The 22,371-nt window shown below is 38.2% G+C and overlaps 1 protein-coding gene across 3 annotated transcripts in view; it reads left to right on the top strand.

Moving 5' to 3' along the window:
• The first annotated feature begins 224 nt into the window (after positions 1 to 224).
• The window catches only part of LOC124877972 (EGF-like repeat and discoidin I-like domain-containing protein 3), a 213,655-nt gene continuing 191,508 nt past the window's right edge, over positions 225 to 22,371 (top strand). For 2 of the 3 annotated variants that reach the window (XM_047381659.1, XM_047381656.1), the window contains exon 1: positions 225 to 596. In XM_047381659.1, coding sequence (XP_047237615.1) covers positions 533 to 596 — 64 coding nt within the window. In that variant the 5' untranslated portion in view covers positions 225 to 532. Of the gene's footprint in view, positions 597 to 17,772; positions 17,794 to 22,371 lie in introns of all 3 variants that reach the window. The other variant, XM_047381658.1, reaches the window with a different exon arrangement.

Genomic DNA, 22,371 nt, shown 5'->3' with positions numbered 1-22,371 from the left:
TCCGGAGCAGCGATCTGTGCAAGAAGCACCACTGCAGTTTTATAGATTACAGCCAACAGCGCGGTTTTAAAGCTTTTATTAGATTTTTTTTTTTTTACTTTTATTGCATAGTCTAGATAGTTCACAATATGGTTAATATTTTAAATGAGCACCAGGTTTTATTTTGTAGCTGCAAGCCGGACGTAGCGACTCTCACGACTCCCGAGGGCTTGACAGCCGATGTTCGGGAGCACGGAGCGCACACGTCGCTTTCTCCACTACATCGCACCACTGCGGTAGGATCAGGGATTCATCAGCAGAGGAGCAGACAGCAGGTACACTACACAGCTCACTTGCCCCCGCTCCGCGCAATCACAGAGGCGACTTCATCACTTAGGAGGTACTTTCCCTGAAAGGACATACTACAGCAGCACCTCCCGGGTTTGTTCCTGCAGCCCGGAGAGAGCGGGGGAACGAGAAGTTTTGATCGTGTGATTTGTGTGTGTTTTAACCGCATCCCTGTAACCTTGGAAGACACACCTGATTGCTGAGGATGGGACCGCTACTCCCTTTCATCGTGTTGTGTTTGAGCGCCGCTGTCCCACACCGTGTGAAAGGTGAGTGGAGGGCTGAAGCTGTCATTATGTTATTTTACGTTGTTAGAGTCGAAGTAGCAGACTGATCAATACGGATGTCTAGAAAATGCATTGAAAGTGCTGACATTTTTAGTTAAAGGGTAAAAAAGCGGGTCAAAACGTATTATATGTCGTATTGTTCGCAGATTAAGAGCAGCCTTTGTGCACTTTGTGTTAATATGTATACACGTTCACGATTCATTAGTTAATGAGGTTACATGTGTTCCTAGGACACGTATGAATCAGTCAGACAGATGGAATGATTTCTTTATCCATGCGTAATATCTGCTAGATATTTGTTTAGCGCGTTAGGCGCACAGTTCATATAAAAATGGGTATTTCTGCGCTCTCTTCTCGAGATGTTAATCAGCTGCTTGTCTCGCTCTCCACGGGATAAAATATGCTGAGCATTCAGGTTTAACTGCCTCCACTAGACTATTATCTCCTTTTCTTTAACCAGCTGGATTCAGGGACAGATAAATAGAAAATTTCGCAAGTGGAATGGATAGACAAGGAAAATTAGTAAATTACGCCTTTCTTTACAGCTGCAATAGTATTGGCCTGGATGACATCACAAAAAGGCCAATTAAGCACTTTAAAACTAATCTGGAGTCTTAGCAATATCAGCCAGATTGTCTTTCCTAGAGAGGAAATTGCTGAGTGTTTATAGATTGACCTATAGACTTTAATGTGCATTGCAAATCACTCAACGTCCTCTCCTCCTTTTAAGCTTTCTTTGGATGTTGAAAATGTTTAGGCTTCTGTCTACTTTAATGTTGCCCACGGTGAGCACATAAACAGTATACCTGTGGGATCGTCCGTGAGGAAAACAGTCTGCAGTTGCCCTAATGGAAGTGGGTCATGCCATCCTCCTTGTCTCTATCCATTTAACAACACACTTGCCTCAGGAGCCACACATGTCAGGGAGACCTCGGTCTCTAAACAAGGAGTCTGCCTCGAGCAGACTTTCTAAGGCTCCCTGAGCTATGGTGTCAACTCAGTGTCATTCGTTGCAAGACATAATACTCCCTGGTTGACTAGCATAATGAATCTGGAGGAGAGGAACGGAGCTCTGGTGCTTTGGGTCGACTTGTTTCAAGGCTCGGAGAGTGAAAAATACACCTTAGTGGTACCTTAATTAAAACCCGTAATTTTTTTTAGACATTATGAACTGGTTTTATTCTGACTAGGCATGAGCTAGTATAAAATTCTCACAGAATAATAACATTAAGTAGAAATACCTAGGTTTCCTGATATTTAGAAAGAAAAAGGTATAGCATGATTTAATTGTTTTTAGGTAAAACAAAACCAATAATTATTCACAGTACGGGTAAAAATATAACAACATATCACTGCTGTTGGACAGAAAAAATATAAGTTTTCAGGAAAAATAAAATCACACTGACTGATCAGTTACATGCAATGTTTGATACTTTTCATTAAAAATGTTTCAATAAAACCAAAGACAAATGGAAAAACATACAAAATATAATTTTTTTGCCATTCCGCTGTTACAGAGTAGCACTAGTAGTACACACAACTAATTAGGCTACCTGGTCTGCTGCTTTACAGACACACAGCTGTTAGTTTGCCATATGTAGTTTCAGATTAAGGCAAGGCAAGTTTAATGGTATAAAATAATTTAGACACAAGGTAATTCAAAGGGCTTTAAACAAAATTCAAGGAAAAGGTATAAAGAAAACTGCACTAAGAAGAAGAAATTAAATAAATGAAAATTGTAAGGATCACATAAAAAAAGAAGTATCAAGATCAAAATTTAAACCAAATATATAGCTAAGAAATTATAGAATTGAAGTGACAATCATGTTAGATCTTAATGGGAAAGGGTCAGTAAAATGTTGTCAGTCCCACCTTAAAGGAGCAAAAGGTTTTCAGATATCTCAGTTTTTCAGGAAGTTTGTTTAAGAGCTGAGGAGCATAGAAAGTAAATGCTGCCTTCAGTTATTTAGTGTTGGTCCCGATTACAATGAGTAAACAGGTCTCAGATCACCTGGTGGGTCTGCATACCTGCCAAGTACTCTGAATTGTATTTAGCCTTAAGACCATTTAGCTGCTTATAGTCCAATAATCTACAATCAGTAAATGATGGGTTGCACTTCTTTCAACTCCATATTATGACTGTTTTTTGCATACACATTTCCAAATGAACATATTTGTCAGTCAGTCATTTTCTACTGCTTATTCCATAGTGGGTCACGGGGAAGCTGGTGCCTATCTCCAGCGGTCTATGGGCGAGAGGCAGGGTACACCCTGGACAGGTCACCAGTCCATCACAGGGCAACACACAAACAACCATGCACACGCTCATACACCTAAGGGCAATTTAGAGTGACCAATTAACCTAATAGGCATGTCTTTGGACTGTGGGAGGAAGCCGGAGTACCCGGTGAGAACCCACGCATGCACAGGGAGAATCTGCAAACTCCATGCAGAAAGACCTCCAGCTGGGAATCGATCCCAGGACCTTCTTGCTGCAAGGCAACAGTGCTATTAACTGTGCCACCATGTCTTTCTTGAAAGTGAAAATGTAGAGGTTTTCCCTCTGCTGACCAGTAGTGCACAGCAACTAGTGGAGGAGGGGCACCACTGTTTTAGGCCAGAATGGCTATCAGGTTTAAAGAAGAAACTTTTCAATCTCTCCGGCATCTCAGTAAAATGGCTTTAAGGTGTTGGAATGGTATAACAAAACTATCTGCAGTTAGATGAGATGTATGTAGAATGAATGTACATAATAAAAGATAAACATTCCTTCAAAGTAACATTTTCTGTAACATTAGACTGAGTCCCAAATATACACACTTGGAGTTACAAAAGAATAATGTATTGTTATCATTAGAAATCCAATGTGCGTTGAAGACACATTTCACCTATCTGCAGTCATTACTCAATGATAGCAGGTGCCTTCAGAGATAGCCCAAAAAACAAACACTATTGGTGATGTCACACAGTGCCACTGAAATAAATTGATGTGCCAAAAACATTGGCCCCCAGGTAAAAACAGACTGCATTGTTCCAAGTCTATGCGCAATACATCACGTTGTCTGGTTGCTGGTGCTGACTCTCACACATTGTTTGGTATTCTGTCTGTCAAGCCTGGACAAAGCACAGGGCTGCACTCAGTGTTTGGAAATGTAAGAGGCTCTACTCTCTGTACTAAGACTCACTTTTAATGGGCTTTTTTGTGTCTTATTTTTGATTTGGGTCGTATTGTAATAATTGTACAATTGAAGGATTTTAGGCAAATGGTAAGCCATCTTGATTAGCAGTGTAATTGTCCACATTTAATGAAATGTGATTAATGTTAATGTTGGTTGCTGCCCTGTTAGGCCAATGAATTCACTCTTACTAGAATATTTGATGACTTCTTTTAGTTCCATTCTCTGCATGGATACTCATATGAAACTGCAATTAAGTGTTTTATTGTCTTAGCAGTGCATTACATCAATAGATCTGCATAATTTTGGCACCATTAACACACATTTTGTGTTAATGGTCTGTTGAAGTGATGCACTGCTATTCTTCTACTATGTGGTATCCTTAAAAAAGAAAACAATAAATTGCTAGTTTATATCTGTCTTGCTTAGTGTGCCAAATGGACTACCATCCATCCATCCATCCATCCATCCATCCATCCATCCATCCATCCATCTTTTGCTTACTACATTCTATAGCTCATCCTACAGGAATCGCAATGCGTTCCCTGGTCAGATGAAATATATAGTCCCAACTGCCCAAGTTCTTTTACCTGAGGGTCTCCTCCCATTTGAATTTGGCTGGAAAAGCTCCAAAAGAGATCACCTCAGAGGCATCCTGAACAGATGCCTGAACAACCTCAACTGACTCCTTTCGATGCAGATTTCAGCCGTTCTACTTTGAGCTCCCCTCAGATGTCGGAACTCCTAAGGCTGAATCCAGCCAACCTAATGAAGAAGTTAATTTAAATTTTCTTGAATGCTTGTTGTTTGATCATGATAAAACATAGCATCATCTGTGTTACTGCAGACAAGGCTTCAATCCATCTAAATATCTCCTGCAGTATTCTACCATCACTTTTGAATCTGACATAAAAAATACTTTTCGCATGGAGCAAAGACTGAATCTAGAACTAGAGGTTGCAGTGCACCTTTATCTTTCCAAAAACCATAGTCTCAGACCTAAGCTGATCAGTTAGGAATAATACTAATTATTTCCGCAGTATAATTATTAAACTAGTTGTTGTACTTAGTGATTCATATGCTGTAATTTTTCATGAACATTGAGAAATGACTTTAGACAATTCAATGGCTAATCCTCGAATATGGATATATATTATAGCAATTTATCTAAAACCTCACTTCATTTGTTGGCCAATGAAAGCCATGGTTGAAGTTTGGGTAATTATTAATTACAATAACTCGCAAACTATGTCCAATGTGACTTCATTCGGGTTTTAAATGTGACAATCTTTAATCAGGGAATAAAGGTCAGACCTCTGTCAGATCACCAGCTATGATAACCACAAGAATCAAAGTGACTCAATAGATGCCGCCCCCCATGCAAAAAGGAAAATCCTGCATAGGAAGCTGAGATGTACTGACATTGGCTGTTGTGCCTTCTTAAAATATTTTGGGATATATTTGTGAAACTTAATTGAGCTATTCATTGTCCATGCACATGTTCCCTATTCCCCTTAATATTTGACAGAGAGGTCATTTGTCTCTTCTGGTGACAAGTTAATGGATAAAGTACTACTTATGTTGTGATGTAGTCTGACCTCTGCTGTCCTGCCTATATTTCATGCTTGGTTTAATAGAAGGGCACCAGGGGGACGGTTATAGGGGATGCAAGGACACTCACAGAGGAAGAGCTTTAATAAAGCAATGAGACGAAGGTGGCAGTGCTAGTTGGAATATATTTTTTAAGATAACACAGATTCAAGTTAGAGTTTGGTATCAAACTAAATAAGTGTGTGAATAGTATTTTGCTTTATCTTTCTATCTTGTTTAACCCCTTGTAACTGAGTAAGCACGTGACTAGTCCACAATCTCTTTCGAAATTATATGCTGGGCTTCAGGCTCATTTCTCGCTTTTCAAGGTAACTTGCAGCTTATCAGTTCCACGTTTTTACATCAGAGAATAAAAAAGGAGAAATGTTTAAATTCCTCACATGGAAAAAGAGGCTTATCAGCAGTAAAAATAGCTTCTTTTCATGCACAACTTTCTGTTTTTTTTCTTTCAAATCATTATCTGCTCCTTTTCACACAGTTCTGGAAACATTGATTCTGAATCCGCTCAGACATGTAAAAAACTAACATTTACTGAAAGCGGCAGGCCGCATTATAATGGTGAGTTTAAGCTGTGATCTTATTTTTTTCCAGCATTTTGTTAAAGCCGGTGTCAAAATTCAAACCGTGGCTCTGCCAGGAAAAAGAGGCCCCCTTAAAATAGTAAAAATGATTATATGAGTGCTCTTTTTGTAGTGTCAGTTCATGTTGAGTGTACATTAGTTGTTCGGCTAAGAACATGGAGCAGCCTATCATCTCCTAGCTCGAGCTTTCATAAGACCACACACTGGTTTTAAGTAATCTCACTGGATTGTGATAAATGACTCATCTGTGAGAAGGCTCACAGTGTGAGTTAAGCAAAAAGAAAAAAAAAAAACAGATGATAAAGTTTTATATAGCCTTGTCTGAAATATATGCACTACAGAAATCTTTGCTTACTCAAAGAAAATATCACGACTAGGAATAACAACAATACAGAGGTGTCAGTTTTAATTTAACAGTCACGAGTCATACTTGTTTGTTGAAATTTAAATCCAAAGTAAAGTGCCTGAACCTAACTGACAATATCCAAATAGCAAGAAATATCAGTATGCTTTCTTTCATACACCAAATTACAGGTTTTCAACCTGTTTTTTTATTATCTTATAGGTATCTACATTTATGTAAGCTCATCACAAATAGATTGCATGTCAGCATCTACTATGTCAGAGCAGGTTGTGTCGATTCCGTCAGTTCGAGCTAAGAAATAAAATACATTATAGTTTTACTTTAGATTTTATTTTATTCTTAACTATGCAACAAAGACATCAGTGCTCGATCAGTTTATTGTTAGCAGGCATGAACTGTTTCTATGGTTCACAGTCCTTTCAACAAAATGCTAGAGCAAGTGCCAGAGCAAACACAATTTTCTCAAGGTCAATGTAGCAAAGACGATTGCCTCCCTGATTCTCCCTGGCCTGCTGCTGTGCACTGCAAGTCAGCTGGTTGAAGGAGAACACTTTGCTCTGACAACATAAGAAACTTCTTGTTCAAAAATATTCCCAAGGAAGTTAGAAGTAGTTCCAAAAGCACACCAAAACTACAATTGGCTAGCATGAGCAATGAATTGCTGCAGAGTCAAAAACACAGTCCTGCAAACTGCCTTAGGTAGACACCTGTTCACTAATTGGCATCCTATGATCTACTCAGTTTGACTGGATTGTATTGCAATTATTGTCAAACCAGACCCTGTGCAAATGAATCTGACTTGGTCTGATTCAGTCTTATTTATTTGTATCCATATGAAATGGACTGATGTATTATTTTACATTTTGATATGAATTGGACCTGTTTATTTAATAAAGTTACACTTTATGACATCTGATGTGAATTGGCAATATTTAAATACATTGAATGGAATTGAATTGAAAAAAACAGAACTGAATTACGGAGCACAATGGCATAAAGAGTAGAATGATTCAATAAGGACTAAACAAAATACTAAATGTATAGGGTGTATAATCTATATTTTTGGCTTAAGTGCATATATTAAAACAATGATATAATCTAAATATAGAGAAAACATTGTTACTGTAATAATCAATATGTAAGCAGCAGCTGGAATAATTCCTGTTTTTCTGTTTTAAATAAAGTCAGTTAAGTCATTTTTTGAAATGTTTGTGTTAATACCATGTGGGATTTTTGCTCAAGGGTATGATACCATTAGGTCTCATACTGTCCTATGCCAGTATGGTAGAGTCAGCGACCAATGCTAAAACAGCCAGTGTTTCTACGGTTTTACCCATTATGTCTAAAATACATCAATTATACTGAAAGGCATTGTTTTAGCTGCCAGCGGGGATGAAGACTGATTGGAAACATGGGGAGAAAGAGTGCATCTGACAGGAGGCCTGAAAAGGAGAGATGAGACCAAGAGTGTGCTCTTTCTCTAAACTGTTGCTGACAAAAAAAGCCCACAGTGTATCAGTGATACGGAAGTGGTTTTGACTCTATAACACTGATGAAGTGTTTTCCCCGACTCTGTTAGTAGCCTACTTAGGTGTTTTTTCCTCTATAGATTTGTTTCTGTCAGCATCACTGAATGTTTTAGAAATTATTTTCATTTTCCTTTCATTTTTTTCAGTGTGAAGTATACAGTGCTGAAGAAATGTATTACCCCCCCAGGAAAGATGTGTGAAAATCTTATAGTGGCTACATAAATAAGTCTCTCACATCATATACCCCAGAGAACTAATTAGAAGTTTCAGAATCTCTGATAATCCTTAAAATGTAAAGTTGGAATTGAAACAATGCTTCAGTTTTCCTCAAAATTTATTTTGAAGAGATTAGTTTGGGGTGTCAATAATTGTTCAACCACTGATTCTGTTAGCAATTATTTCAAAAGCTGTGATTTTTTTGACTCTACTGAATAAACTCTACAGGGCTGGGAGAAATGGAAAGATTAAAGGAGATTCTATAGAAACTGAAACATATTTAGTTTAACAGCTATTATTGTAAAGTGTTCATAATTTCCTGTACAAAACATTAAGAGGTTGTTTTTTTTTTTGTAGCTTTGGAATTATAACTTTGTTGGCGAAGAGGATTGGTCATTTTTTGTGACCAGGTATGAGAGGAGGCATTGAGTTTGGTAGTAGAAATCAAAGTATTATGGCAAGCATTAGGATGGAATTTAGCTGTTTCGTTTTGCTGACTGCCTTTGTTTATTTATTTATTGTGCTGTGGGCGTGGCTATGGACCTGAGTGGTTTTTCAAAGCGGTGTCACGCAAGCATCGGCCTTTCTTTATCTGTGTTTGCCAGAAGTGTAAGAGTCCACCTTTCCATAACAGATCAATAATCAGAATAATTGATTTTGGATTAAAGCTCGGAACCTCAACAGCTTTACGCCTGTGGAGGTGTGAGTAGTTTCAGCTGGTTTCAGTTCTATTGGGTGACAAAAACTTCAGGAAAGTGGGGTTAAAACTGCAAAGTAGCTTTTTTTGAATTTACACCCCCAGGGATAAATTGTTAGCTGATGCAAAAACCATTAGATGTTTCATGTTTAGACAGAAAGTTGACTAAACTGGCACATTTTACTGTTGTTCTTCTGTACTTTGTGAGGACATAAAGTCTTTTAGTGCTTGAGTGTGGGCTCGTGTTATCCTTTCCATCTCTGAAATTCTCATTTTCACCAGTACTGGGGTTTCAAAAAAGCTCTCAAGAATGTAGGGAGTTTATTTCCTTTTACGTTTCTAATGGTTAAAGAGTATGGAAGGATTCTTTTCAACCTTTTGAAACAAAGGCTTGCAGCACTCTGCTTGTATTTATTACAAACATGCTGCAGATCTTTCACAGCGAAGTTGAAATTAAATACTGAGGTCAGAGCAGTTAGCTCTGGCTCGTTATGATAAAAGTTTCCCAGTTGGGTTTTGCAACATCAGAACATATTTAACAAACACCGTCAACTGATTTGTGATCAAATGGTTGACCATATGGGTTGTTATTATTTACTGTATGTACTGTATGTAAAGCCTTACAGTGGATGGCTAACAGTTAATGCTTTTTTTCAAGAGGATGGTTAATCAAAATAGGGCCCAAGAGACCTCTGATAACCCTGGAGCAGCTGAAGAGATCTGCAGCTTAGGTGGGAGGAGAACTATTAATTGTGCTCTCCCCAAATCTGGCCCTTATGGAAAAGTGGCAAGAAGAACATTGTCATTGAAAGAAAGGTACAAAGGTTGATAAAACATTTTCCCCAAGCCATAAAGGCTACCCGGCAAACATGCGGAAGAAGGTGATCTGGTATAACGAGACCAAAATTGAACTTGGTGGCCTACATGCAAAATGCGATGTGTATCAGAAAACTAGCTATGCACATCATCTTTAACACACCATCCCCACCATGAAAGAAGGTGGTAGCGATTTGTTTTACATCAGCATGGAAAAGGCACCTGGCCAGAGTAGATGGTAAGATGGATGGAGCTAAATACAGGACAATACTGGAAGAAAACCTGTTAGAGGCTACAAAAGACTTGATACTGGAATAGAGTTTCGCCTTTCAGAAGGACAACCACCTAAACATACAGCTGGAGCTACAATGGGATGATTTAAATCAGCGCATATCCATGTGGTAGAATGGCCCAGCTAAAGTCCTGTCCTAAATCCGTTTAGTAAATTTGTGTCAAAACTTTTCAGAACAATCCATTAGGTTATGGAGATGTAGCTATTTTGCTGGTAGAGACAACCCCCAAAAGAACCGAAGGTGTAATCACAACAAAAAGTAGTTATATTATAACTTATTTATAACTTTAAACTCATGCATTCATTTCACCCTATTCTATACACTGTTTTGTGTTATTCCATCACACAAAATCCTGATACAGTACATTGAGGTTTCTGGTTGTGATGTGACAAAATATGAAACAGATCAAAGGATGTAAATATTTTTGCAAGATATTGTCACCGTTTTAACTTCTTGTACCAGGTACAGGCTCTGCATTTGTGACTTTGTGTGTGCAATGCTGTCTCGGCTTCTGTTTCTGACAGAAATGTCATTGCACAAAGTTAAGGCCACAATTCAGCCGGTTTTTGCACACTGCTGATGTGAATCTATACATCTCTTATTTTCAAATGCACAAAAAAAAATACTTTTTTATTTATCATGCCAGTCAGATGGCTTTTCCTGATATTTCTTTTAAATAACCACCATTTTGAAGTGAAAGCTCAATTGGAGGCTTGTGCTTTATCTTAAAAATAGCCTCTCTGATGTGTTTTAAGGAGGTGTATTTAAGTAATGGCATACCCACTAAGAGGTGAAGTGCAGTGTTTAGTGAAGTATCCTCAGCCCGGTTTTTGTAAATTACCCCTGGGATGCATGGTGCCACACAGGAAAATGGAAGGGGAGAGGTAAAAGGCTGTGGATCAGAATTAAAGTTCCCTCTAATGTGGAGTTCAATGGACAGAAAACACTCACCATCAAACATCAAAGTTGCGCCCATTAGAAAACTGAAGGTTCTTCTCTGCTGAGTAAATAACCATCGGCATATAAAGGTAAGGGCAATAGTTGCTTAAAGTTGCATACTTCAGTGATAAGGTAACTTTCATAGGCCTAATTAATTGACCCATAAGAAGTCATATTTTTTCTGTTTTACGAGTTTAGTTTTGTATAATTTTTGGAAGAAAGGGAACAAGAGCAAAAACAATAAAAGAACAAAGTCAGATTCAGCAAGATCAGGTTCTACCACAAGACTTCATTTTACTTTATTTTCATAATATCACCAAGGGCAATTGTGTTGCAACCACATATATAAGTCATACCACTAACTGGTAAAACTCAAAGGAATGGGATGTTCCCCCAAAAGGGAACATGTAAGAATTGAAAACTAAGGGCTTTGTTAAAAGATCATCTCTACAGAAAGGGCAGCATACCTTTTGTAACTACTTAGGTTTTTTGTGAATGACAAATTCCACAAACAATTTTTTTCATGGATTGCTGCTATTTTGGATGCATAATGGTAGTTTATATGCCTTAATAGAATAGAATTAAGTCTGTGTCTGCCATCTTCAAACATCTGATGGAAACATGTAGGTGGAGTACATTTGGTTGGCTGAAACAAAAACATGTTAAGAAATAACTTTTTTCAGGTGGCCACACTCAATAGCACCACTGCTTTAAAAAAAACCCCCATCATATTGTGATTTAATAGTGCCCCTTTTCCACTGGCTTGTTTTAGGATGCGTGGCTCCGCTCTACTCAGAACTTATTTAAAAAAGGCTCAGGGGTTCAGATGAGAGGGGGTGTGGCAGGAGAAGCAGAGAGGAGAGACGCTGCTGTCTGGACTAATACTGCTGCAGACTTTACCTGAATAAATTAAAATTTTGGGCTTCATGAGGAAGTTTTTGTCTCAGCCATGGCAATAACTAGGTCAAGGACATTAAAGCGCAAAACCGTGGACTTTTGACCGCACTGAAGTTAGTTTTAGGTTGGATATTGGACATTCGTGCTCCGCATATTCAGTGGAGACTTCCTCTCGTTTGATTTGATGTAGGCAGTCTGATTACAGGCAGCTGCTCTCTGCCTGCTCCCTCCTCCTGCAGACGCTGGTTCGATTAGGGACCGTCAATAAAATTTCTGAACCAAACATGCTGTTTCATGGTGGAAAGGCATTGTTTTAAAGCTGAGTGGGGTAGAGTAGGGCCAAATCAAGCCAGTGGAAAAGGAGCATAAGATTCCACATTGCCATGGATTCTACCAAACTTCCCAAAGCTTTTCGAAAAGAAACAGGCCCACAGCATTACAAATAGTGATAGGAATTTACTTAGGGTATTTCATAGATGATTTAGTTAGAAATAAGTGTTTAACTGTTAACTGGAGTTCTGTAGACCTCATAAAAATGTTTTATGTCATTTAATATTTATAGTATAACATTAGTAAAATTCTGCCCTTCTTACTTCTTCTGTTTTGCATCTAAAATTTTCCACAGTTTTGTCTGTGTATTATTTACGGCGGTTTCAGGAATATTAAATATTCATGTGACCTTTCTAACCTGACTTAGTAGTCTTAGATTGGAGTGCTAGTACATTCTGGAAATAGTGTCTCGTGTTCTCTTCAACAAGTCACTGGAGAAATGTGAGGTCCCCTCCTGCCTCAAACAATCCACCATAATCCCGGTGCCCAAGAAACCTACCATCCTAGGATTAAATGACTACAGGCCTGTAGCCCTGACGTCTGTGATCATGAAATCCTTTGAGCGGCTGGTGTTGAAGCACCTGAAAGACATCACAGGCCCCCTGCTGGACCCCCTGCAGTTTGCTTACCGAGCAAACAGGTCGGCAGATGATGCTGTCAACTTAGGTCTACACTTCATCCTGCAACACCTCGACCACCCAGGGACGTACGCCAGGATCCTGTTTGTAGACTTCAGCTCGGCCTTCAACACCATCACACCAGACATCCTCCACCAGAAGCTCACCCAGCTCAACGTCCCAGCCTCCACCTGTCAGTGGATCAACAGCTTCCTGACGGGCCGACAGCAGCAGGTGAGACTAGGGAGCATCTTCTCCCGAACCAGATCAATAAATACTGGTGCCCCCCAGGGGTGTGTTCTATCCCCACTCCTCTTCTCCCTGTACACAAATGACTGCACCTCATAGGACTCGTCCGTGAAACTCCTGAAGTTTGCAGGTGACACCACTGTCATTGGACTGATCCAGGATGGTGATGAGTCTGCAGGTGGATCGGCTGGTACACTGGTGCGGTCAGAACTACCTTGAACTCAACCCACTCAAAACTGTGGAAATGGTGATGGACCTTCGGAGAACACCACCCCCATACACCCCCCTCACCATCCTCAACAACACCATGTCAGCCGTGGACCACTTCAAGTTCTTAGGAACCACCATCTCTGAGGACCTGAGATGGTCTTCACACATAGACACTGTTCGAAAGAAGGCCCAGCAGAGACTGTACTTCCTGAGGCAACTCAAGAAGTTCAACCTTCCACAGGAGCTGCTGGTCATCTTCTACACTGCCATCATTCAATCTGTCCTGTCTTCATCCATCTCAGTGTGGTTTGGCTCATCCACAAAACAGGACAGGTCCAGACTGCAACGAATAATCAGGAATGCAGAGAGAATAATCAGGGCTGACCTTCCCTCCATCCAGGACTTATACAGGTCTAGGGTCAGGAAAAGAGCTGCTAAAATCTCTGCAGACCCCACACACCCTGCACATAAACTGTTCAGAGCTTTACCTTCAGGCCGCCGTTACAGAGCACTGTTCGCTAAAACCAGCCGCCACAGAGACAGTTTCTTCCCCCAGGCTGTTTCTCTGTTGAACATTCATTAGAGTACAAAACAACAACATACAGATGTTGCAAATGCACCTTTTTCTTATATATGTGAATATTGTACATTGTAAATTTGTATATTCTGTAATACAAAAACAAAACCAAAGAGCAAAGTGTACCGGAGTCAAATTCCTTGTTTGTATGTACGAACTTGGCAATAAAGCTGATTCTGATTCTGATTCTGATAATGTTTTAGTTGGTATGAGTCCTAACGAAAATATGTCATCAGAGTTTGAAGGTTTAAATACTCAGTTTATTGTATTGAAAATGAATATTTAAAGGATTTCACACCCTGTCTTCTTTCCTCCTGTGGTATCCATACAAAGTAGGTATTACAGGCATAACACACCGATCCATGGTTAGAGGAAGTTGATCCAACTGATCTGGTTTGATGTTATGAATAAAATGAGTGGCATTTTTGCATGAAATTTGCATTAAGCTCACATAGTTTTGGGATATGGGATTGTTTATTTTTGGCTTAAGCTATTTAATCACGCAGTAAATCCATCAACAATCTCAAGGATATGAGCAAAGACTAAATCATGCCCCATGAGCATATTAAAAAAAGAGAAGGTTTTACAGAGAAGAAGCTGTTGTGTGATATTTGAGTTTAAAATCACCCTAGATGAGACATCATCACTCATAAAACCAATGCCTACATAGCATTCTCACGCTCCACACTGGCTTTCTGGAAAAGTCATGCCTGATACATGAAGCTCAGTGACCGAGTAGGTAAGCAGGATCAAGAAAATTCAATTTGTCAGGCTTGCCCTTTCCAGTAGATACAATGCACAGCTTAGTCCAGTAGGTTTGAGGGCAACAAATATGAGATGATGTTTTTTATAACTCCTTCCTGCTCCATACCTTTGATGTTGCAGAGGAACATCATGTGGAGCATCTGTTTAACATTTCAGGTTGGCTGGTAGTCTTAAATTTAACAAACAATGTTTCTTTGTGAACAACCTGTCATGTGAGATCTTGAAAAGTGAGACTTTTTTAGTTAGCAACTACGATCCAAACTGTGATTTTAGGAGATGTATTTCATATGTGTACTTTAATACAAGAAATGAGAAAATTGCATATTTTTCTTCCAAGAGCTGGATGGAGCCTGAATCTGAATCATGTCATGCTTTTAAGATCATTTACATTTTTCATCCTTTCAGCATGAATTTTACTCAAAAACATTTTCTCTTTTAAATATATGTCTAACACAAAGCCTGTTGACATGAGCGAGAGAGCAACACAGTAGACAAGAGCACCTTGTCTACTGAGCAGCAGTTATTTTCTCACTCAAAGACATGACAGGGAAAGCTTCAGAAGGGAGAAGTACACAAAAGTTACATTGGACTTTAAAGGGATATGCACACATTTGCTGTAAATGAACTTGTATGCTTATTCTGATTAAGCTGCCATGATGCTTCTTAAAATTAAATGTGTATTATAAATTGTCTGGGGAATTACAAATCTTTAACACATTTAGTTAAGTGTGATTGTTTTTTGTGTTTAACAGGTGTAAGACAAAGTGATTTGTACCATTAGGTCTTTTTTTATATGATATGTGGCAATGCATGTGCACTTTTGAAGCTTTATTGACTTCCTACTTACTGTTTCATATCTGCTTTGTAATTTTACTAAAAGAAAGCGCGGTTTTAGGAGTCCATTGTGTAACATCCACCATCTAGCAGTCACTAGTTATTTTGGTTTAGTCAGTTGACATACTTTCCTATATTTCTTCTTCACAATACACTGAATCACAGTGGTCGTAGTATCAATGTGTGCTATATCACAAACCCAACAAACTGCTTTGATGCAATGTTTAGTTGGATATTATATTTAAAGTCCCATACATGCATATTCTGCTTGCCAGTTATTCATCTGGCCATTCTGATGGACTTTCACTGCACTGGATGTCCACAATGGTTTCATATTTTTAGTGACCAAGAAAAAGATCAGAAAGAGTGATGACATTGTCACGAAGGAGAGGTATGAAAACAGTCAGCAAAATGTAAGATAATAGAGATCACTCATTGTAATATTCAGCAATACTATCACATTTACATATTTTCTTGATATTGTGCAGCCCGTAAAATAAATCAAGGTTTGGGCAAATTTGAAATACTTAACTACAAGGGGTTTAGCGATACTGCCTCTTACCCAGACACTAATACTATTCTGGGTTCCCTAGAACAAAATGACATTATTTAAATATTTTGGAGAAAATTCACAATCTCAGTATGTGTTTAACTGATCATTAACCATGTTTTAAAGAATATGCAATTAGTGTAAAACAATTTAGGCCAGGTTTGAGCAGTCCATATCTTTTAGTTTGAATCTAAAGTGGTGCTAATGTCATGATTTGAGGGTGTTTTGGGGTTTTTGTTTGGGTTTTAGTTATTCTTATTTCCAGTTTACCTTTTGGATCTTATTTCTGTTTTATTTTTTTCTTGGCTATGCTTAAGTTTGTTATTATTGTTTTCTAGTTCATGTTCTGTACGTTATGTCTTCCCGATTAGTTTGTATTATTGGATTTCCGTTTTGCCTTGTCATGTTTTGTTCTCCCTGCATCTGTCAACCTGCAATCAGCTTCGTTCGGTCCACCTGCATCATGCAATCAGTCTTCTCGTTTCACCTGCACCATGCTCCATATATACGCCATCATTCTGTTTACTCATCGCGGAAACATTACCACTTCACTTTGACGTCTGTACCTGTTACGCCTGTTTGTTTAATTCCTGCCTCCACCTGAGAGTAATTTTGTTTTGCTTTAAATAAAGCCGTTTTTACTCATAGTCAATCTGCCTGTCCGTCTGCATTCTAGATCTGATCTGATCAGTCATCTTGACATCTAATGCCTAAATAAAACTCTTAAAATGTCCTTTCAATATTTTCAAATTTGGAATAAAGGTTTTACAAAATGTATACTCTTTTAAATAATCTTTCTTATCTGAATGGTTATCCATGTCAGATTTCATCCGTTTAAACTACATATGATCAAATGAACCTCAGACTGGGTAATCATTAGTTAAATAGAATTAAAGGCCTGATATTGGAATTTTGCAATATTTCCTTGACCAGTTATCGTCAGGTCAAATACTAAAAAATAATTTTTTCCCTGTATTCAGTAAATGCATAATGACTGAGAACCTTCACCTATCACTTTTAATAAATGCATTAGCATTAACTGACTTTAATGAAAGTTGGAAATCGGTAGCTGTAAGGAAAAGCCTCATTAATGTATCTGTAATGCCTAATATGATTTTTTTACTGGTATAAGATATATTTCATATGTAATAAAAACGCATTGAAGTTTGATTTGACCTGGAGCCATAACATCATTCAAATGTCTGGCTTTTTTCTTTTTTTTCTTAGGAGATAAGAATTTTTTGTTTTATTATGATGGCACTTTAATAGCCTGCAGTTTCAAACTGACTCTTAGCCAAGGAATTGTCTTGCTTTTCACCATAATTAAAAAAAAAGTTATAAGTGGCATTAAGAGCTGCTTATACTGAAATACTATTTAACCAAGTAATGCATCCCCATTTGATTGGAAATAATCTGAAACTGGCTTCAGTAGACAGAGTATTGTTGCCAACAAAGCAAAAATTATGTTATGGCAAAGAATTGTGAACATTGGCGAATAGTTACCTTGATTTCGGACGGTGGATTAATCAATCCTGTTATTGGTTGTTGGAAATCAAATAAACATTTCAAATGGGATGAACATTTCAATTAAAAATACTGCTGCATCATTTGAATTGTGAATCAAATCATTGCTCAGTCACAGAATTTATTTGTGTGGCATAATTTGCCTCTCATCCAAAATGCTATATGGAAAACATCACTGCAACAACACTGCTAATGAGGAAAACATTTAATGAACAGGGTCAAAGAAATGCCTCTGTGTGCTGTTAAATATGTATTATTTCTGTGAATTGACAAACAATGTAACATTAAATGTGTTTTCCATTTGCTTGTTTGACTTTCCTCGCCCGTTAATCCAACATGGCACTTTTCTTCACTGGCACTGTCTTCTTCTTCTTCTTTTTCAGCGTGAAGGATTCAAATGAGATGTGAGTGCTGCTTCTTCATACATGTTTCATGAATCTTTTGAGACTTCTCCTGGGATAAAAGCGTGAATGTGTGAGATCTTGTCTGGAAAAAAGGGTACAAAAGATGGGAGGTGTCCAAGTTTGTAATGAGGCTAGCAAGATCTCCTCACTCGCGAGCAAACTAGGGCATCTTTAATGAGTGAGAAGGGAGATGAGGGGATGGGGGCAGAACACAGACAGAGAGGTGTTTTGCGAGCCTGCGTTTAGCCACAGGCTGTAATGTCAGGCGTCCAAAGGATGGCTGGAAGGAAGGACATGTCAATCCTGCTGTCACTCCCACTCAAAAGAGATACTGGATGCATTTGGTAATTATGACTGTCAGCACAGCCTGAAGGTTGTTTTTCCAGAAACCTAGCTGAATTAGCAATACCATGCATGCTGTGGCTTGAGTCAGTTTTACATCCATTAATTATTGCTTTTTATCGATAATACCACATTAACATACTTGATCTAGAAATTGGAATTATTTAAAATGAAATACTACATTGCCCAAGTGCTGAGCAATAGAAGCGTATATTAAGAATCTGGTGAAATATTTATCAAGTCATGTTAGCTTTGCTGGCTCCTAATTAGTAAGAACTTGAAATAGATTTTAGAGGAATCATATTAATTATCACAATCCATCAAAGGGAGTTGCAATGTTTTCTTGCCAGGAAGTGATTTACAACAGAGAAGAGATTGGCCTCTTACAGCTGATCATCAGTACACATTTTAATCTAATAAGTAAGGAGGAGTTTATGAGTCATAACCTGAAAGTAGGTTGTTTTTTTTTCTTCACCTCAATCATTTTTCTAGTTTGGTGTGTATTTTGTCATTTATTTCTATTTTACTTTGATACAGTTGTGTTTGAAGGCAATATTCAGACTTTCAAAGGGTTCCATCAGTGTTAAAACTTGTAATAATCCACAGTGCATTTTACATTTGCAGATAGGAATAGTAAATACTATCCTGTTAATATGGTCCTGAATCGATTGCATAAGTAGCAATCATTGAAGCTGCAGTAGGTAAATTTTGTCAGAATGTATTTTCTACATATTTGTACACACTATTCATACCCCTGCCCCGCATAGCGCCTTTCCATAGTTCAAGCTCAAGATTAATGGTGAGCTGAAATTGTGCTTACGGTATGGGCAGGCCATAGTTATAGCTTAGACATAGCTGTGTATCTGCTGTCACCAGTGGCCCTGCTTACTAGCCTAAGCGTTCATGGTCGGCTTCACTGTGGGGGAGGAGCTATGGATGGCTGTAGCACACAGGTGTAGCACAACAGAGAGCAAGGTGGTGGGACCTGTAAGGTGTGCTTATTGAAATTTTCAGGCTAGGTACTCATTTTTTTTATAGACCTCTCTACTGGAGCTTTAATTCATCAGTAGCAGTATTAAAATTCATACATTTTAGTCCTTCATCAAATTTTTCTTTTGTTTTTTACTTTGCTGCATCATGCCACTGCGATGTACTTTTTTGTCACTGCACAGTACTATTTTCACCATGTAAAGCACTGTGAATTGTCTTGTTGCTGAAATGTGCTATATAAATAAACTGGCCTTGCCTAGCAGTATGGTTGCATGAAATGCACTAGAGGTTATGTTAATATCAACTGAGGTTTGTGTAGTGGTCAGAGAAATAATTCCTAAAATACTAAAGGTGTATAAAAGTGTAAAAATACACTATCTTACCAAAAGTATTTGTCTGTCTACTTTTAAATGTACATGAACTTTGATGACATCCTATTTTTAATCTATGAGGTCCAATTTGCTGATGGAACCACCGTTGCCAGCAATATCAACTTTAACTATTCAGTAAAAATCTTCCACGAGGTTTAGGAGTGTGTCCAAAGTTAGATGAGAAAACCAGAATTGCAGCCTCTGCTCTAATTCATCCCAAAGGTGTTCAAGAGGGTTGGGGTCAGGATTCTGTGCAGGTTAGTCAAGTTTCTGTAACACCGGAATTCATTGATCTGGTGGTGTGACCCAATACTTTTGGTAATATAGTGTACGTAAAAAAGTGTGCAGAAAACAGCGGGTACAAGGCAGCTGCGGGTTCAATCAAAGGTTGTAGAAGTGTCACTACATTTATTTCAGAATACCGAAGTTGGGATTTATTACATCACACAATGGACACCTGAAACAAAAGCAGTGACAGCAAACCCTTTAGCTCCAATTCATAAAGTGGAAATGTATGTGTTGATTTGTCCACTGAGAGGGTACATGCCAGGGAAACTGTTGTCTCAGAGTAGTTGCTTGGAGACCTGACAAACAGTTACCCTACCCAGGAATTTAAAATGTTTCTGTGTCAAGCGCTCTCTGCCTGTATTTCACCACTTGGGACTATACTAAAATTCTGATAGCATTTAGGTTAGTGTTTTCAATTTCTGTTCCAATTTTAACCACCATATGTTATAATATTAATATCAGCTAGCCATGCAGTGAATGTGCAAGTCTTGCTTTTCTCAAAATAATCAGTCTATTAATCTTAAGGTTTAAGTACACTATATTAATGTATCTGTCAAAACCTTATTCAAATGATACCACCCGACACTTTGATGGATGGAAGAGAAGTTGAAATACTCAGATAGCAACAGTAGTCAAATATTCTCACTTTCATTTGACATAGTTGGCTCATTTGGCACAGAGGAAAAATGATATCCCCACAGTTAAATATCATAACAGAAAGCATTTTCTTATCAGATAAATTGTTCTCACCGGCAACATCCTCTCTTGCTTCCATGGTCTGGCTTCAGACTTTATTTAAGGTATCTGGTTCAGCCTCTACCATATATGGTAGGTCTTTCCAGTTTTAGTGGTTGTTACTCAAAAGACTCGTTTTGCTTAGTATTTGAAAGTATTTTAAAATAAGACTAAAGAAATGCTTGTTTATGGAAAGGTTTATTTTTGTTTAATTTTAAGATTTGTTGATGTTTTGACTCTAAAACATATTTGCCATTTACGCTGCATGTGTAAGAGAATTACTCATATTTATGAGTATATATTTATATTTATGACTTTGGTAAACATGTAGGTATGACCACTTTAGCTTTACCCGATTTAAAGGGAATATTTTGCATGGGAAAATATTCCTTATACTCTCCCTATATTCTCATTCCAGACAAATATAATGCCTTAAAAAGCCTGACATCTGATATGTCTCTGTAGTTTTAAAGCCCTTGCCTGTCTCTATTCTGCACTGACTTGATGGTTTACACACTTTAAACAGGTTATACATTTACCTAGTCCTAGGTTGCTTGAAAATCTTGTGAACCCTGTATGCCCTTGGTTGAGTGCATTATCCCTGCCCCTTGCCCATGATGAGGAGAGGTATTGATCGTATGCTGAGACAAAAGCCCTCTGTGCACCTTTGCAGGGCTTAAATTTGTCGCAGACAAGATACAGAGTAATGAAAGTAGCAGAAGGAAGAGAGGGGACCAGCTTAGACCCTACCAGGATTGAGACCTTACCACTAATGAAAAGAAAGACACTAGTTTGGCATTTCTAACCCTTACTCCTAAAGTTTTGCTTGTTTTTTCTTGGAGCTTAAAGCACCTCCTAAACACACTATTTACTTTAGTCGTGATGATCTTAAAGAGAATTTAGGGTTTCTGTTAGAATATACATCCTAGACTAAGTAAAAAAAATGTTTACTCCCACTGTAAAGTCACAATACTAGCAAGGCAAGCTGGCAAACAAGGAACTGTAAAAGCAGGCATCTTGAGCCAAGTAAGGTTGATTTATGCCAAGTAATCCGGAGAGTGACTTTCAAGTTCCTTTGTGGTGGTGTTAGCATTTATTGAAGCCTCAAACCTTTCAGTGAACAAAGGTCAAACACAACTTTTGATGCTGGTTATTGCTCACAAAATCTGAATGTTTTGGTGTGGCTTGGCTAGAGCTTAACCCATATTGTGTGGTGGTGGGAAAGATCATGCAGCAGAAATAAAAATAAAATCTAAAGGACTTCATTGCAAGCATAAGATATTACATTTTCTAAAGTGGTCATTTCAGCCTTCAATAAAGAGTGATACGTTTTAATGATACTTTGAACTTAACTTCGCACAGCCTGAATGCTAAAAGAGAGACCTGTTATCCTTTTTCAGTGAGTTGGTACAATTTTATGAGTTATTCAAAAATATCTTACTGCTTTGCTCAAAACACTACAGAGGTATAGTACAATCTGTCCATTTGCATATTTTTTTCATAGCACAAAATGTCTTTTAGTTTTCATGACACCAGCCTTTCAAGAGATATAATGAATTTGACCCTATCCCTGCAATGATGAGCATCATATGATTTCTGATGCACATTTAAAAACAACCCTAGACAAAGGCAGGATTTTAGCACGTTCTCTGAGCTGGAAATATTACGGCCTTAATGTTTCAGAAAAGGGAATACCAAAACATTCCTGCCCTTGCGGATTACTTGTGGTTTCACATAGAGTCTAATACTGCCATAATTTCTTCTGCACAACTCTTTCTTTTCTCTAAAGTAAAGGAACCGGCATTTTGAAGGTGCAGATTTGCTGTAAAAAAATACATTTGTCAGGATACTA

The sequence above is a fragment of the Girardinichthys multiradiatus genome, chromosome 12 (assembly GCF_021462225.1).
Source record: "Girardinichthys multiradiatus isolate DD_20200921_A chromosome 12, DD_fGirMul_XY1, whole genome shotgun sequence".
In the NCBI taxonomy this organism is placed as follows: Eukaryota; Metazoa; Chordata; class Actinopteri; order Cyprinodontiformes; family Goodeidae; genus Girardinichthys; species Girardinichthys multiradiatus.
The sequence above is the reverse complement of the archived record's forward strand: the minus strand, read 5'-3'. Positions and strand labels throughout refer to the sequence as shown.